At 39.5% G+C, this 15,195-nt stretch overlaps 1 protein-coding gene across 2 annotated transcripts in view; it reads right to left on the bottom strand.

Annotated features, from left to right (window-relative positions):
• The window catches only part of CFAP47 (cilia and flagella associated protein 47), a 1,117,227-nt gene that overhangs the window by 275,741 nt on the left and 826,291 nt on the right, over window positions 1-15,195 (bottom strand). For both annotated transcript variants that reach the window (XM_073664712.1, XM_073664711.1), the window contains exon 61: window positions 15,021-15,179. In XM_073664712.1, the coding sequence (XP_073520813.1) occupies window positions 15,021-15,179 (159 nt within the window). The remainder of the gene's footprint in view (window positions 1-15,020; window positions 15,180-15,195) is intronic.

The raw sequence follows: 15,195 nt of genomic DNA, 5'->3' as shown, positions 1-15,195 counted from the left end.
ATATGAGTCAATTTTGTAACAAAATCTTCAGGTCTCTGCTAAAAAGCTGAAGATGAAAAGGAATTTCACCTTTCAGCACGACAATGACCTTAAGCATTCTTCCAAATCAACAAAAGAATAACTTTTCCAGAAGAAGATCAAAGATTTGGAATAGTCCAACCAGAGTACAGACCAATCCAATAAAAAATCTGTAGGTTGACCTGAAAAGGGCTGTGCATAGAGATGCCCTCGCAACCTGACAGATTTGAAGTGCTACTGCAAAGAAAAGTGAGCAACCATTGCCAATTTTAGATATGCCTCTTCTGAACCACGTGATGACAATTTAGACTAGCGAGCTCACATGCCGTCTTCTGTGTGGACCAGAATTTGCTCTCAATATAAGTTTATGAAAATCGTATTAAGACTCTTATAAACTTATAAACTATATAAAAAGCTATTTCAAGTTTACACAGAAGCTGCTGTATGATTCAGAAAATCTGAACTGCAGTTACATGATTCAGAAGAAGATCAATGCTTTGCTGGGAAAGGGAGTAGATGGCAATGAGGAACTATTTTAACACATGCACAGTACACTACATAAATATTGCTAAGAGACTAAGGAATAACATTTTTTCTAATACGCCTTTAGAAAGAAAAAAGCTAAACAGGTTTAAATATAGGTTTGTGGAAAAAGATTAAGTATAAGGCCTATTTAACACATTAGTGTTTGATTAGTATTTTGCATCAATAATAGTAGACAATTCATATATGAAATCTATAAGGGATAGATTTACACCTGCTCTGTGTTTTGATACCAATCCTGGTTTTCATTAACAAATAATGATGAAATTCCAACCAAAATGCTAATGTGTGAATAAAGTCTGACTTGCATTTTAGCAAATCTCAGAGAAAAGAATCTTTCAAAAGATAGCTTTTAATGATCATACTAAAATAATTCATGTAAGCTAAGAATCTCAATGCCATAATATGTACCAAATGATTTCCGTGTCACATAGAAATACTGTGTTAGTTACAGTAAAAATAAATGTGTAAAAAGGGAATAAACTGATGTGGCTGATAATAACACAATCCAAACTGAGATTAGGGAAAGGCTCCAATCCGGATATAATCCACAGTGAGTTGAAAAGAAAATACTAATGATCATAGCATGTTATTAATTTGGTAAAGGGGCATGTGTAAAAGTGACTTCAACTTGATTTTTACCTTTTAGACTGTGTATATATTGGCTAGTGGCTTTACGACCTGGTTGTGAGCATCGGTGCTCCACTTGCACCTAAAAAAGGGGTTGTACCACCATAAAGAATACTTTTAACCAAGCAGAAAAGGTGGAATAAAATGGTTTCGAAATTTACATTTATTAAAAATTATGCTTTATTCAATAAATACCAAGCTTTTATCTTCTGATGTATGCTCTGTAGAGCCCCCTGGAGTTATTCTGTTCTTGTAGTGAGCGATCAGCTGGTCGATTTGCACAGTTCCTGTCATCATTAAGAGGTCCGACTCTCCCCAACTCCCCACCCCCAGTGCGTACAACGTAATCTCCCTTATACAAGTCTGACAGTGCAGGGAGCAGATTGCCATGGAAGTGTGTCAGTGAGTCTCCCAACCCCCCTCTGGGTGAGAAAATACCAGGGGACGCTAGGGAGCATACTTCAGAAGATAATAGCTTGGTATTTATTGAGCGGAGCCTAATTTTTAATAAATGTAAATTACAAAACCATTTATTTCCACCTTTTCTGCTTGGATAAAAGTATTCTTTATGATGGCACAACCCCTTTAAGGCACACATGCACATTGTGTGTGGTATGAGCGTTGTGCTTCGCTTGAGCCATAATTACAGCACTGTGCTCTGAACCTTGGCACACCACCTACATCCACTAAGATGTATGACACGATACATTTAGGCTGGTCTCATGTGTATGACAGGATATCACCTACCACGCTGTTTTGATATGTGTGTTTGGGCACCAAAAGAATGATTTGCCATTATGACACCGGAAAGGGTACGGTGATTGCAATATTACTGATTTTCCATAATTCACAAACAGGATTTACTCACTTTTAAACACCTATAAATATGCACCACAGTTTGTCTTTGAGTCAGGTCTATATTTCAGCATCAAGCCATTTGTTATTGCAACTCAGACCTTTGACCTGCTTAAGCCCTTAACGACCAATGAAGGGGATAACTCATCATGGCTGGATGCACGTTTGCGCACCATGACGGGTTATCCATAAACACGCAGTGACAGTTCAGTACCGACAGCTGTCACAGACAGCAGAGCGGCAGGAGCAGAGGTGCAGGGACCAATGCCGTCAGTCCCTGCACCTAGATCGCTGTGATCGGTCAGTCAATCTGACTGACCGATCACAGCATGATCGCGCAGGAGAAGCTGAAATTTCAGCCTCTCCTGCCTGATCAGTGCCGGAGCTCAGCGCTGCCAGTGACAGAGCTCCGGCACTAAACAGCCAGGAGCAGTGTCAGCGCCACCCCTGGCTGTTAATCCCCTAAATGCTGCAATCGAGCGCGATCGCAGCATTCAGGAGGCAAGGCAGAGGGCTGGGAGCTCCTTATGCCTTCAGATTGGTGCCCTGCATGAGGAACGGTGTAAAAAATAAATGAAACCAATTCTTCACCTGCTGCTGATTTGTTTATTCTGCCTCCCAAAGATCGCAGTAAGGCTCAGCGCACATTTATCCTGCACTCTACGCTGAGCGCTTACACCGGGGTTTCTGTGTAAATCTCTGAAATAAAGTGATTCAGACCTAACCCAAGGGGGAAGATTCCCTATAATGAGGCAGATGGAGGCACTGTGGACGCCGTCTGACCTATGATTTGGCTGTGTCCATCTTTTTAGGCATAGATAAAAGCGTGGTCGGCCACAGTTTTGTGCACCTCTGAAAAGAAGGACAACGTTGAACAGCGGCCAGACGGAGTCCAGAGTAACTCTGCTGCCTCATCTAATTATAGTGAATGGATCCCTCAGGGGTTTCATCTGAATCACGTCATTGGGAGATTTAGATGGAAACCCCAAAGTAAGTGCTCAGCGTAGAGCGCCGGATAAATGTAATCCAAAATGTTATGTAAAATGTTCCCAATAAAAGCTTCACATAAAAAGCCCACACTCAGGTCTGTCATGTGTTAATGGAAATATAGGGGGCTTCCACGTTACTGGTAGTACAACGGCTCTGGAAAAGCAAAATGGCTCTTCACCCTCCAAAAGAAATTCAGCAAATTCTGCGCTCCCAAATCCAAATCCCCCCTCCCTTCTGAGCACCACAGTGTGTCTAAACCACATTTAGTGTCCACATGTTTGGCAGGGGTATAATTTTAAAAATGGGGTCACTTGAGGGGGGATTCTGCTCTTCTAGCACTTAGGGGCTTTGTATATGGAGTCCGCAAACTATTCTAGGAAAATCTGCGCTCCAGCAGGCAAATAGCGGTCCGTCCCTCTCGAGTCTCGCCGTGTGGCTAAGCAGTACTGTACAGCCACATGAGGTGTTGCCACATTCAGCAGAAATTATGGGACAAATTTTGGTGCCATTTTTATCCATTATCCCAGGGTTAAAATGTAAAATCTAGGGTTAAAACAAAATTTTTGCGGTAAAAATGTAATTATTTTTTCCTCATTGTCCAATGGTATAAAATTCTGTGACACATCCTTGGTGTCAGTATGATCACTGCACCCCTAGATGAATTCATTTAGAGGTGTGGTTTAAAAAATGGGGCCATTTATGAGGGAATCTGCTGTTCTGGCACCTCAGGGGATCTCCCAGTGGGTCATGTCACATGCAAACCACAACAGTAAAAGCTGCACTATAATATGGTGCCCCTTCCTTTCTGACCTTTGCAATGTGCCTCAAAAGTAGTTCCCAATTACATGTAGGGTATTGGCGTGATCTGAAGAAATTGCAGAACAACTTTTGAGGTCCATTTTCTCCTGTTACCGTTGTGAAAATAAAAAATTTGGGGCAAAAAGAACATTTTTGTGATTTTTTTATTTTCACGGCTCTACGTTATAAACTTCTGTGAAGCACCTGGGGGTTCAAAGTGCTCCCCAAACATATAGATATGTTAATTGGGGGGTCTAGTTTCCAAAATGTGGCCACTTGTGGGGGGTTTCCGCTGTTTAGGCACATCAGGGGCTCTTCTAAATGCGACATAGCATCTGCTCTAGATTCCAGCCAATTTTGTGTTCAAAAAGTCAAATGGCACTCCTTCCCTTCCGAACCCTGCCATACGCTCAAACAGTGGTTTTCATCCACATATAGGGTATCAGCTTATTCAGGAGAAATTGCACAACTTTTGAGGTCCATTTTCTCCTGTTACCCTTGTAAAAATAAAAAAATTAGGGCTAAAAGAAAATTTTTGTGATTTTTTATTTTCATGGTTCTACGTTATAAACTTCTGTGAAGCACATGGGGGTTCAAAGTGCTCACCACACATCTAGATAAGTTCATTGAGGGGTCTAGTTTCCAAAATAGGGTCACTTGTGGGGGGTTTCCGCTGTTTAGGCACATCAGGGGCTCTCCAAATGCGACATGGCGTTCGCAGATTATTCCAGCAAATTTTGAATTCAAACAGTCAAATGGCGCTCTGTTCCTTCCGAGCCCTACCATGTGCCCAAACAGTGATTTTCCACTACATATGGGGTATCAGCATGTTCAGGAGAAATTGCAAAACAACTTTTTGTGTCCATTTTCTCCTGTTACCTTTGCAAAAATAAAAAATTTGGGGCTAAAAGAAAATGTTTGTGATTTTTTTATTTTCACGGCTATATGTTATAAACTTCTGTGAAGTACCTCGAGGTTCAAAGTGCTCCCCACACATCTAAATAAGTTCATTGAGGGGTCTAGTTTCCAAAATGGGGTCACTTGTGGGGGGTTTCCACTGTTTAGGTACATGAGGGGCTCTCCAAATGCGACATGGCGTCCGCTAAATATTCAAGAAAATTTTGAATTCAAAAAGTCAAATGGCGCTACGTCCCTTCTGAGCCCTGTCGTGTGCACAAACAGTGGTTTTCCAGCACATATTGAGTATCAGCATGCTCAGGAGAAATTGCACAATACATTTTGGGGTCCATTTTTATCTGTTACCATTGTGAAAAAAAAAATTGGATCTAAATTTAATTTTTTGTGAAAAAAAGTTAAATGTTAATTTTTTTTTCCTCATTGCGTCAGTTCCTGTGTAGCACCTGAAGGGTTAATAAACTTCTTGAATGTGGTTTTGAGCACCTTGAGGGGTGCAGTTTTTGGAATGGTGTCACTTTTGGGTATTTTCTGTCATGTAGGCACATCAAAGTCACTTCAAATGTGATGTGGTCCCTAAAAAAAATTGTTTTGTAAATTTTGTTAGAAAAATGAGAAATCGCTGGTCAACTTTTAACCCTTATAACTTCCTAACAACATTTTTTTTCCCCCAAAATTGCACTGATATAAAGTACACATGTGTGAAATGTTATTTATTAACTATTTTGTGTGACATACAGTACAGACCAAAAGTTTGGACACACCTTCTCATTTAAAGTTTTTTCTGTATTTTCATGACTTTGAAAATTGTACATTCACACTGAAGGCATCAAAACTATGAATTAACACATGTGGAATTATATACTTAACAAAAAAGTGTGAAACAACTGAAAATATGTCTTATATTCTAGGTTCTTCAAAGTAGCCACCTTTTGCTTTGATGACTGCTTTGCACACTCTTGGCATTCTCTTGATGAGCTTCACCTTTTCTGCGTCGCACAAAGACACGGTGGTTGGAACCAAAGATCTCAAATTTGGACTCATCAGACCAAAGCACAGATTTCCACTGGTCTAATGTCCATTCCTTGTGTTCTTTAGCCCAAACAAGTCTCTTCTGCTTGTTGCCTGTCCTTAGCAGTGGTTTCCTAGCAGCTATTTTACCATGAAGGCCTGATGCACAAAGTCTCCTCTTAACAGTTGTTGTAGAGATGTGTCTGCTGCTAGAACTCTGTGTGGCATTGACCTGGTCTCTAATCTGAGCTGCTGTTAACCTGCGATTTCTGAGGCTGGTGACTCAGATAAACTTATCCTCAAAAGCAGAGGTGACTCTTGGTCTTCCTTTCCTGGGGTGGTCCTCATGTGAGCCAGTTTCTTTGTAGCGCTTGATGGTTTTTGCAACTGCACTTGGGGACACATTCAAAGTTTGCCCAATTTTTCGGACTGACTGACCTTCATTACTTAAAGTAATGATGACCACTCATTTTTCTTTACTTAGCTGCTTTTTTCTTGCCATAATACAAATTCTAACAGTCTATTCAGTAGGACTATCAGCTGTGTATCCACCTGACTTCTGCACAACACAACTGATGGTCCCAACCCCTTTTATAAGGCAAGAAATCCCACTTATTAAACCTGACATGGCACACCTGTGAAGTGAAAACCATTTCCGGCGACTACCTCTTGAAGTTGATCAAGAGAATGCTAAGAGTGTGCAAAGCAGTCATCAAAGCAAAAGGTGGCTACTTTGAAGAACCTAGAATATAAGATATATAATATCATCATAGTTTTGATGCCTTCAGTGTGAATGTACAATTTTCAAAGTCATGAAAATACAGAAAAATCTTTAAATGAGAAGGTGTGTCCAAACTTTTGGTCTGTACTGTATCTCTCTGATTTCAGGGCATAACAATTCAAAGTTTGAAAATTGCAAACTTTTCAAAATTTTCACCAAATTTCCATATTTTTTTACAAATAAATGCAAGTCATATCGAAGAAATTTTACCAGTATCATGAAGTACAATATGTCATGAAAAAACAATCTCCGAATCAGGGAGATCCGTTGAAGTGTTCCAGAGTTATTACCTAATAAAGTGACAATGGTCAGAATTGAAAAAATTGGCCCGGTCATTAACCTACAAAGTGGCTCGGTCCTTAAGGGGTTAATCTCCTTTTGAATAACGAACAGTATTTTGGAGGGTGGGCATTAGTTGTCTATATATTTATATACCAAATATATCATTCACAACCATGTAAAATTGCTGTGAAACTGTGTACTAACCTGTGCCACTGGCAACTGAACTGGTCCTGTATTTCACATGTGTTCTTTACTAATGTACTTTGGCACATCGGCACTATTAACTTATGCTCCAAACGGGCTATAGTTATTTTGGTTATACTTTTGGCCTCTAATATATATATTATCCTACTGAAGAAGCTAGCCACACTACCATCGGAATTGTGTCTTGGGAGATTTAATGTCAGCATTACGTTTGATAGGGTATTGGAGGGCAGAATAACCTGAATAGTATATTTTCTTTTCCACTCACTGTGGATTTTTGGATTGGAATCTTTCTCTGATCTCAATCTGAATTGTGTTATTCAGCCACTTAGTAACGCTCTATTATGAGACCATGACCTATCTGAGTAAGTACAAACTCCTTCAATAATTTTTATTAGCTTTCCCCTTTTTACACATTTCTTTTTACCATAACTACCATAGTAAATGTATATGACATGGTAATCTTTGGGTAAACATTATAGTATTGGGATTGTTAGCCTACATGGAATTATTTTAGCATAATAACTAAAGGTTATGTGTTAAAGTATCTTTTTCTCTGTGATTTGCTATTTTATTAGATAACTAGATATCCCTAAGTGTTGCTTGATCAATCATTCTGCTCAGTAATTCTCTAACTTGTATCTTAGTCAATGAAATCCCTGTTCATTCTTGTCTTAAGGCCAGTTTCACACACCCTTGTTTAGTGGTCCATACTCGGATCTCAGAGACTGACTGCAAGTTTACTGATTCGAACTCTAAAGCCTCGTATATACCTATGAGGCTGTTGGGTTTGGGCCAGGTGACCTCCGGCCAGTCCATACATTATGCTGCATTTTCAGACAGTGAAACCCAGATCTGAGAAAATGGTCTTAAAGTCAAATGGGTGGTCCTAATCAGCAATAGTGACTAGTGATGAGCGAGCATGCTCGTTACTCATGATTTATGAGCATGCTCGGGTGTTTTCCGAGTATCTTCAGTGTGCTCAGGTTTTATGTTTTCGTCACTCCATGCTCATGATTTCTGACTGTTTGACAGCTTTAACCCCTTAACCCCCGAGGGTGGTTTGCACGTTAATGACCGGGCCAATTTTTACAATTCTGACCACTGTCACTTTATGAGGTAATTACTCTGGAACGCTTCAATGGATCCCCCTGATTCTGAGACTGTTTTTTCGTGACATATTGTACTTCATGATTTTGGTAAAATTTCTTCGATATCACTTGCGTTTATTTGTGAAAAAAATGGAAATTTGGCGAAAAGTTTGAAAATTTAGCAATTTTCAAAATTTGAATTTTTATGCCCTTAAATCAGAGAGATATGTCACACAAAATACTTAATAAATAACATTTCCCACATGTGTACTTACATCAGCACAATTTTGGAACCAACATTTTTTTTTGTTAGGGAGCTATAAGGGTTAAAAGTTGACCAGCGATTTCTCATTTTTCCAACAAAATTTACAAAACCATTTTTTTAGGGACCACATCACATTTGAAGTCACTTTGAGAGGTCTTTATGACAGAAAATACCCCAAATTACACCATTCTAAAAACTGCACCCCTCAAGGTGCTCAAAACCACATTCAAGAACTTTATTAACCCTTCAGGTGCTTCACAGGAATTTTTTGAATGTGGAAGAAAAAAATGAACATTTAACTTTTTTCAAAAAAATGTTACTTTAGACCCAATATTTCTTATTTTCACACGGGTAACAAGAAAAAGTGGACCCCAAAATTTGTTGTGCAATTTCCCCTGGGCACGCAGATACCCCATATATGTGGGGAAAAACCACTGTTTGGGCACACGGCAGGGCTCAGAAGGGAAGAAGAGCCATTTGACTTTTTGATTGTAAAATTTGCTTGAATAATTAGCGGACGCCATGTTGAGTTTGGAGAGCCCCTGATGTGCCTAAACATTGGAGCTCCCCCACAAGTGACCTCATTTTGGAAACTAGACCCCCCAAGGCACCTATCTAGATGCATAGTGAGCACTTGGAACCCCCAGGTGCTTCACAAATTGATTAGTAAAAATGAAAAAGTTTTTTTTTTTCCACTTTTTCATTTTTACGAATCAATTTGTGAAGCCCCTGGGGGTTCCAAGTGCTCACTATGCATCTAGATAGGTGCCTTGGGTGGTCTAGTTTCCAAAATGGGGTCACTTGTGGGGGAGCTCCAATGTTTAGGCACACAGGGGCTCTCCAAATGCGACATGGTTCCAATTTGTTAGTGGACACCATGTCACATTTGGAGAGCCCCTGTGTGTCTAAACATTGGAGCTCCCCTACAAGTGACCCCATTTTGGAAACTAGACCCCCCAAGGCACCTATCTAGATGCATAGTGAGCACTTGGAATCCCCAGGTGCTTCACAAATTGATTCATAAAAATGAAAAAGTGGAAAAAAAAACACTTTTTCATTTTTACGAATCAATTTGTGAAGCACCTGGGGGTTCCAAGTGCTCACTATGCATCTAGATAGGTGCCTTGGTGGGTCTAGTTTCCAAAATGGGGTCACTTGTGGGGGAGCTCCAATGTTTAGGCACGCAGGGGCTCTCCAAACGCAACATGGCGTCCGCTAACAATTTGAGCCGATTTTCCATTCAATTTGTTAGCGGACACCATGTCGGGTTTGGAGAGCCCCTGATGTGCCTAAACAGTGGAGCTCCCCCACAAGTGACCCCATTTTGGAAACTATACCCCTCAAGGATTTTATTAAGGTGTATAGTGAACATTTTGAACCCAGAGGTATGACAAAGAATTTGATAACATTAGGTCATCATATCGAATAAGTTGTCATTAGTCTTGAGCGCAAGTGCTCGCTACTTGAGTTGGCATCGGGTACTCAGGTATGCACCATGTACTGCGTGTGCTCGAGTGACATGCTCGAGTCCCTGCCCCGCATGTTTCACGGTTATTATACACCCAAAAAAAAACATGCGGGGATCGCTCGTGCATGGCAGGCAATCCCCGCAAAGTTTTTTTGGCCGCGGAGCATATGGGGCGGAGACTCGAGCATGTCACTCAAATACCCACGATACTCAATGCATACCCGAGCACCCGATGCAAACTCAAGTAGCGAGCACTTGCGCTCAACACTAGTCGCCATATCGTCATCTTTTTTTCTTACTTTTGAAAAAAATCCCAAACCCATCACAACCCTAACCCCAAACCCAGCCCTAACCCTAGCCCAACCCTAACCTGAGAGTTTACTTTTAACGCCGTTCCTCGTGTGGTATAAGTGATTAGACGACTTTATTCTTCGGGTCGGTGCGATTACAGTGATACCAGAATCATATGGGGGTTTTATGATTGACAGCTGTCACACACTAAAAGACCCATTTTTTGTAAAATCTAGTTATTGCATCGCCATATTTTGAGAGCTATAATTTTTCCAGATTTTGGTAGACAGTCATGTGATGGCTTGTTTTTTGCTTGATGAGTTGACATTGTTATTGGTGCCATTTTCAGGCACGTGACATTTTTTGATCGCTTTCTCTTCCGATTTTCGGGAGGCAGAATAAACAAAAAACAACAATTCAGGAATTGTTTTTTTCGATTTTTTTTATTCTGTTCCGCGTGTGGTAAAATTGATAAGGCAGCTTTATTCTTCGGGTCAGTACGTTTACAGCAGTACCACATTTATATTGTTTTTCTATGTTTTGCACTTTTACATAATAAAAGCAATTTTATAGAAAAAAATATTTTTTAACATAGCTTTATTCTGAGAGCTATAACTTTTTTATTTTTCGGCTGATGGAGCTTTATGGCAGCTTGTTTTTTGCAGGACGAGATGACGTTTTCAGCGGTACCATTTTTATTTATATTCGTCTTTTTGATCGCGTGTTATTCCATTTTTTGTTTGGCGGTATGATGATAAAGCATTGTTTTTTTGCTTCGTTTTTTTTTTTTTTTTTTTTTACCGTGTTCACTGAAGGGGTTAACTAGTGGGACAGTTTTATAGGTCAGGTTGTTCCAGACGCGGCGATACCAAATATGTGTACTTTTATTGAGTTTTTTTTGTTTTTTTTATAATAATATTTATTGATGGGTACATTATATTTTTATTTTTGGTGGATTATTTTTTTGATTTTTTTTTAAATATTTTTTTTTTTCCACTTTCTGACAGTTTTTACACTTCTTAACTCTGTCCCACTCTGGGACTTTCAGCGCTGGACAGGGAGAGGATAGTTTGGAGATGCACTGCGCATGTCCAAAAAATCTTCCTGCTGTCTGGTGACCCAGATGTTGTCATGACGACATCGGGTCGTCATGGCAACATCCTGGAAGCCACGGCAGACAGCGCTGGAGGCCGGAAGAGGAGGTGAGTATCTGCGATCACCTCCCCTTGCCACCGCAATGCTGCAATCGACTTCGATCGCAGCATTGCGGGGGTTAATGTGCTGGGAGCGGTGCGGGACCGCTCCCTGCACATAGTACCGGGTGTCAGCTGTGACAATCAGCTGACACCCGGCGGCGATCGTGCCCACACAGCCTGTGTGCGCGCGCGATCGCGATGACGTACTAATACGGGTCTGGCTCTTAAGTCCCAGGGCACAGATGCGTATTAGTACTTTTAATGTTGTTAAGGGGTTAATACATGTGAGGAATGCCTGTTTCTTAGGTATTCCTCACATGTATTAAAGCTGTCAAACAGTTGCAAATCATGAGCACGGACGGACTAAAACATAACACTCGAGCATGCTGAAGATACTCGGCGAGCATCCGAGCATGCTTGCAGAAAGGGTTAACAGAACATACTTACTCATCACTCATCTCTACTTGTGACAGCTTTCAATGTACAAGCGTGCATATAGAAATAATATGACTCCATTGACTCCTTAACCCAAAATGAGCAGGAATTTAGTTACAATTAATCTTTTTCCACAAATCTATGTATTAGTCAGTGTAGCTTCTGCTTTCTGCTGTCTACCAGCAGATCAAATTGCTTGCACAGTGTGACAGGTTCCCTTTAAAATTGTAACTTGAAGGAACACATTATTTTAACGTGTGTATTTAAATTATGAGCTAATGTATGACTACTAACATACAATAGTTCTGGAAGTCAAATATTTTTGACACCTTGATGATCACATTCCTGATGGATAACTGTACTGTAGTTACACTTTACTGAATTTTACTAGCACTATCCATCCAATATTCTACTAATTTGACATGTGATGAGAGGAATAAATTCCATGTGAAAGGACACACAATTGTATGTGTTTACCCAATATAACTCTTCTCCAACTGCATTATTAACAACATAAAATTATATTTTCAGTCCTACTAAAAACAATCAACCATAAACATTACTGCATTGTAAAAGATGTCTCAGCCTCTCTCAGGTTTTACCTGCCTAATCATTTTCCATAATTCTTCCCGTTTAATTATGTTGACTATGTTTATTCAACCAATGTTGCCTGACATGCTTGATATTATTGAGCATCTCTGGGGTTTATTCTTGGCTAAGTGGCTAAAATACTGGATTACAGATGTGCCTGTTTACATTTCTCTACTTTGCAATTATTCCACCCTATTTATGAACTGGAAAATTGCCTCATAACACAAAAGACACATATGTGATTTTAACACGAAAGTCACATATGGTGCGGTACATTTTTTCATGCATATTTAAACTGGTGGCTAACAAAGTATGACTGCGCTACAGATGATTTTATGACAAGCATCACATTTATATATGACTAGTACTATTATAATGCTACCAACTACATTATGGAATCTGTCATCATTTTAAATGACTCTGGACTCGTATGTGTCAGAGCATTTCATTATTAGTCTCTTAGCCTGGAAGGATGTCATGCTCCAATCAATACCTGCCTTTTCATCCAAACACTAGAATTCGTAAACAAGTTTTATTGCGGTGGCATAAATAGACTCTGATACCAATGGCAAGATTATTTCTCTCTCTGTGCAGAAATACCCAAGGACGCTTGTTTAAATAAAATACCATGCTGCAGATGCATTAAATATAATTTTATTCTTACTACTGTACCTCAAGCTGTTCTGTTGGTAATTAATTCAAGTCAAGAATGCAATAGTCTCTTGCTATGAAGATGTACATTAAAGTGACATAGTAGAGACGATTAAGTAACAGCACTTAAATTTGCACCAAAGGGCACTAATTAATAACCCCACAGAGTTGTCATTGTTTGCGAAGACACTGAAGTATGAATCAAAGCAACAGCAGAACAATTCTGCAGGCGAAAAACGAAGAGACTGCGTTTTATCACATTTCAAAGTAGAATATTTGAACATTTCTTGCGCACATTTTGTAATGCTAACAAGATCTAAAGTTTACACTTATTTTCATATGGCTGAACAAGCAGAAAAAAAAGTTTTTACATTTTTAACGGAAGCAAAACTCTTGCTGCAGGAGAAACTTTATAAAAACATTTTCTTTTGCTGAGGTCCTCGATGTGAAACCAACCAAAGACAACATACATGTTGTAACATAATAGTGTTTGTTGGCAGTCCTCATGTTTGGAGCCTGAGCCCATTGGAGATTTGGATTGATGTACTTGATGACAATCTCTGTACGGTGCAAAGGAACATTTTGTAGCTCTATCAGCAACTTAAATAAATACATTTGTTCCCACTGACTTTATAGTACCAACATAATTTGCAGTGCAGAACATGTACAGTATGGCTTATGAATATAGAGAGAACTTCATGGTGTAATAACGCTAATAATAAAAATGAAAAAGCGTAATAGAGGATATGCTCACCTGACTGAATTGTGCATAGTCAGGCAAGGACAAGCCCTCGGGGGACAGGAGAATTCCCCAGTGGGCCCCTGTGCAGGAGTGGCCCCCCACCCTTCTGCATGACCAGTAGTTGACACAAATAGACTTAATTCACTAAGTACAGAAAAGCAGCATCTGGCCATTCATTTAACAAATCACCCAGTTCACTAATATATGGAAACATAGGTACATTTATGAATTAGGGTAATCTAATATTTGCATGTAGCTTAACAGTGGGCCCTAGAGTCAATGGTGGGCCCTTGGCACCCCAGTCCAAATCTGTACATAGTCATGAGGGTATATCCTCATTCCTCTCAGCTTCCCCTTCAACCTGTAAACCAGTCTCCTGTGTGCGCCCAAATCATGAAGTATAATAAAGTGCTGAGATCCAGCAATAATAATTGGAAGGGTCAGATGGGTGCTTATGATTCCGGCAATAACCAGATCTATCATTAATGTATAACCATCTATATTGTATGGCTGTACAAAGCATTTCAGAAACCTGAAGAAGGGGTTAGACCAACCCTGAAACTAGTTGTACAGACATACATATAAAGATGAATTTATATCATGTACAGACATTGTGATTGGCAGAGTTCATCTATTCCTGATTGTCATTGCGTAATTTCACACAATATTGGAACACATACATGCACAATATATTTTCCTTTGTGAGACACCAGGGCCAATTATATTACACATATAAATATTGTTGACCTCTGACCTTTTTGAGTTTTACCCCCTCCATGAGTCTCAAACGGAAAATGAAGCAGATCAATAGGAGATTCATCCCTGTGTTACCTGCAGGATTTCTATAAAACTGTTTCAGAAACATACAGAAAATCCAGAAGATTGGTAAATATTGGGGGCAAGATTATCTTCTATCTACTTGTAGCCTTCATTTCTAAATTTCATTTTTATTTAGGTTTATGGGGCAACAATCTATGGACAAAACTGCTTCTGCAGGAAAGCAGTCTTGTTTTCTAACCTCATAAATCTACTTAAAGTAAATGCATTTTGTGAGATGTGAGATTCTCATGTATTCTTTTTAGAAGACTAAATTCATTCCAGTTGTAATATTCAATGAATAAGTACTTTATTCCGAATGTTTTACAGAAGTCCAGCTATTTGCAGAGACATAAATAGTTATAGCCTGGTAATATAAAATGTATAATTTTGACCTCAGATTTTAATTCGTACTGTAGGAAATAATAGTATGCATTATGAACTAACCGTTGCTAACTTGTACTTCCTCTTGTACAAGTGGCGTCCTTTCCATAGATTTTATTTCTTGACTCGACTCTGGCATAGCAGTCTGACCGGGGACAACACCAGTCAACAATATTTCTACTCTCTCTTCGGTCCGACTTCTTGCTTGGCAACACACAACAGCTGTAAAATGACCCAT

This window comes from Phyllobates terribilis, unplaced genomic scaffold, assembly GCF_046119375.1.
Source record: "Phyllobates terribilis strain yellow unplaced genomic scaffold, ASM4611937v1 Scaffold_2__4_contigs__length_985480577, whole genome shotgun sequence".
Classification (NCBI taxonomy): Eukaryota; Metazoa; Chordata; class Amphibia; order Anura; family Dendrobatidae; genus Phyllobates; species Phyllobates terribilis.
Note: the sequence above shows the minus strand (reverse complement) of the source record. Positions and strands in the feature narration are given on the sequence as shown.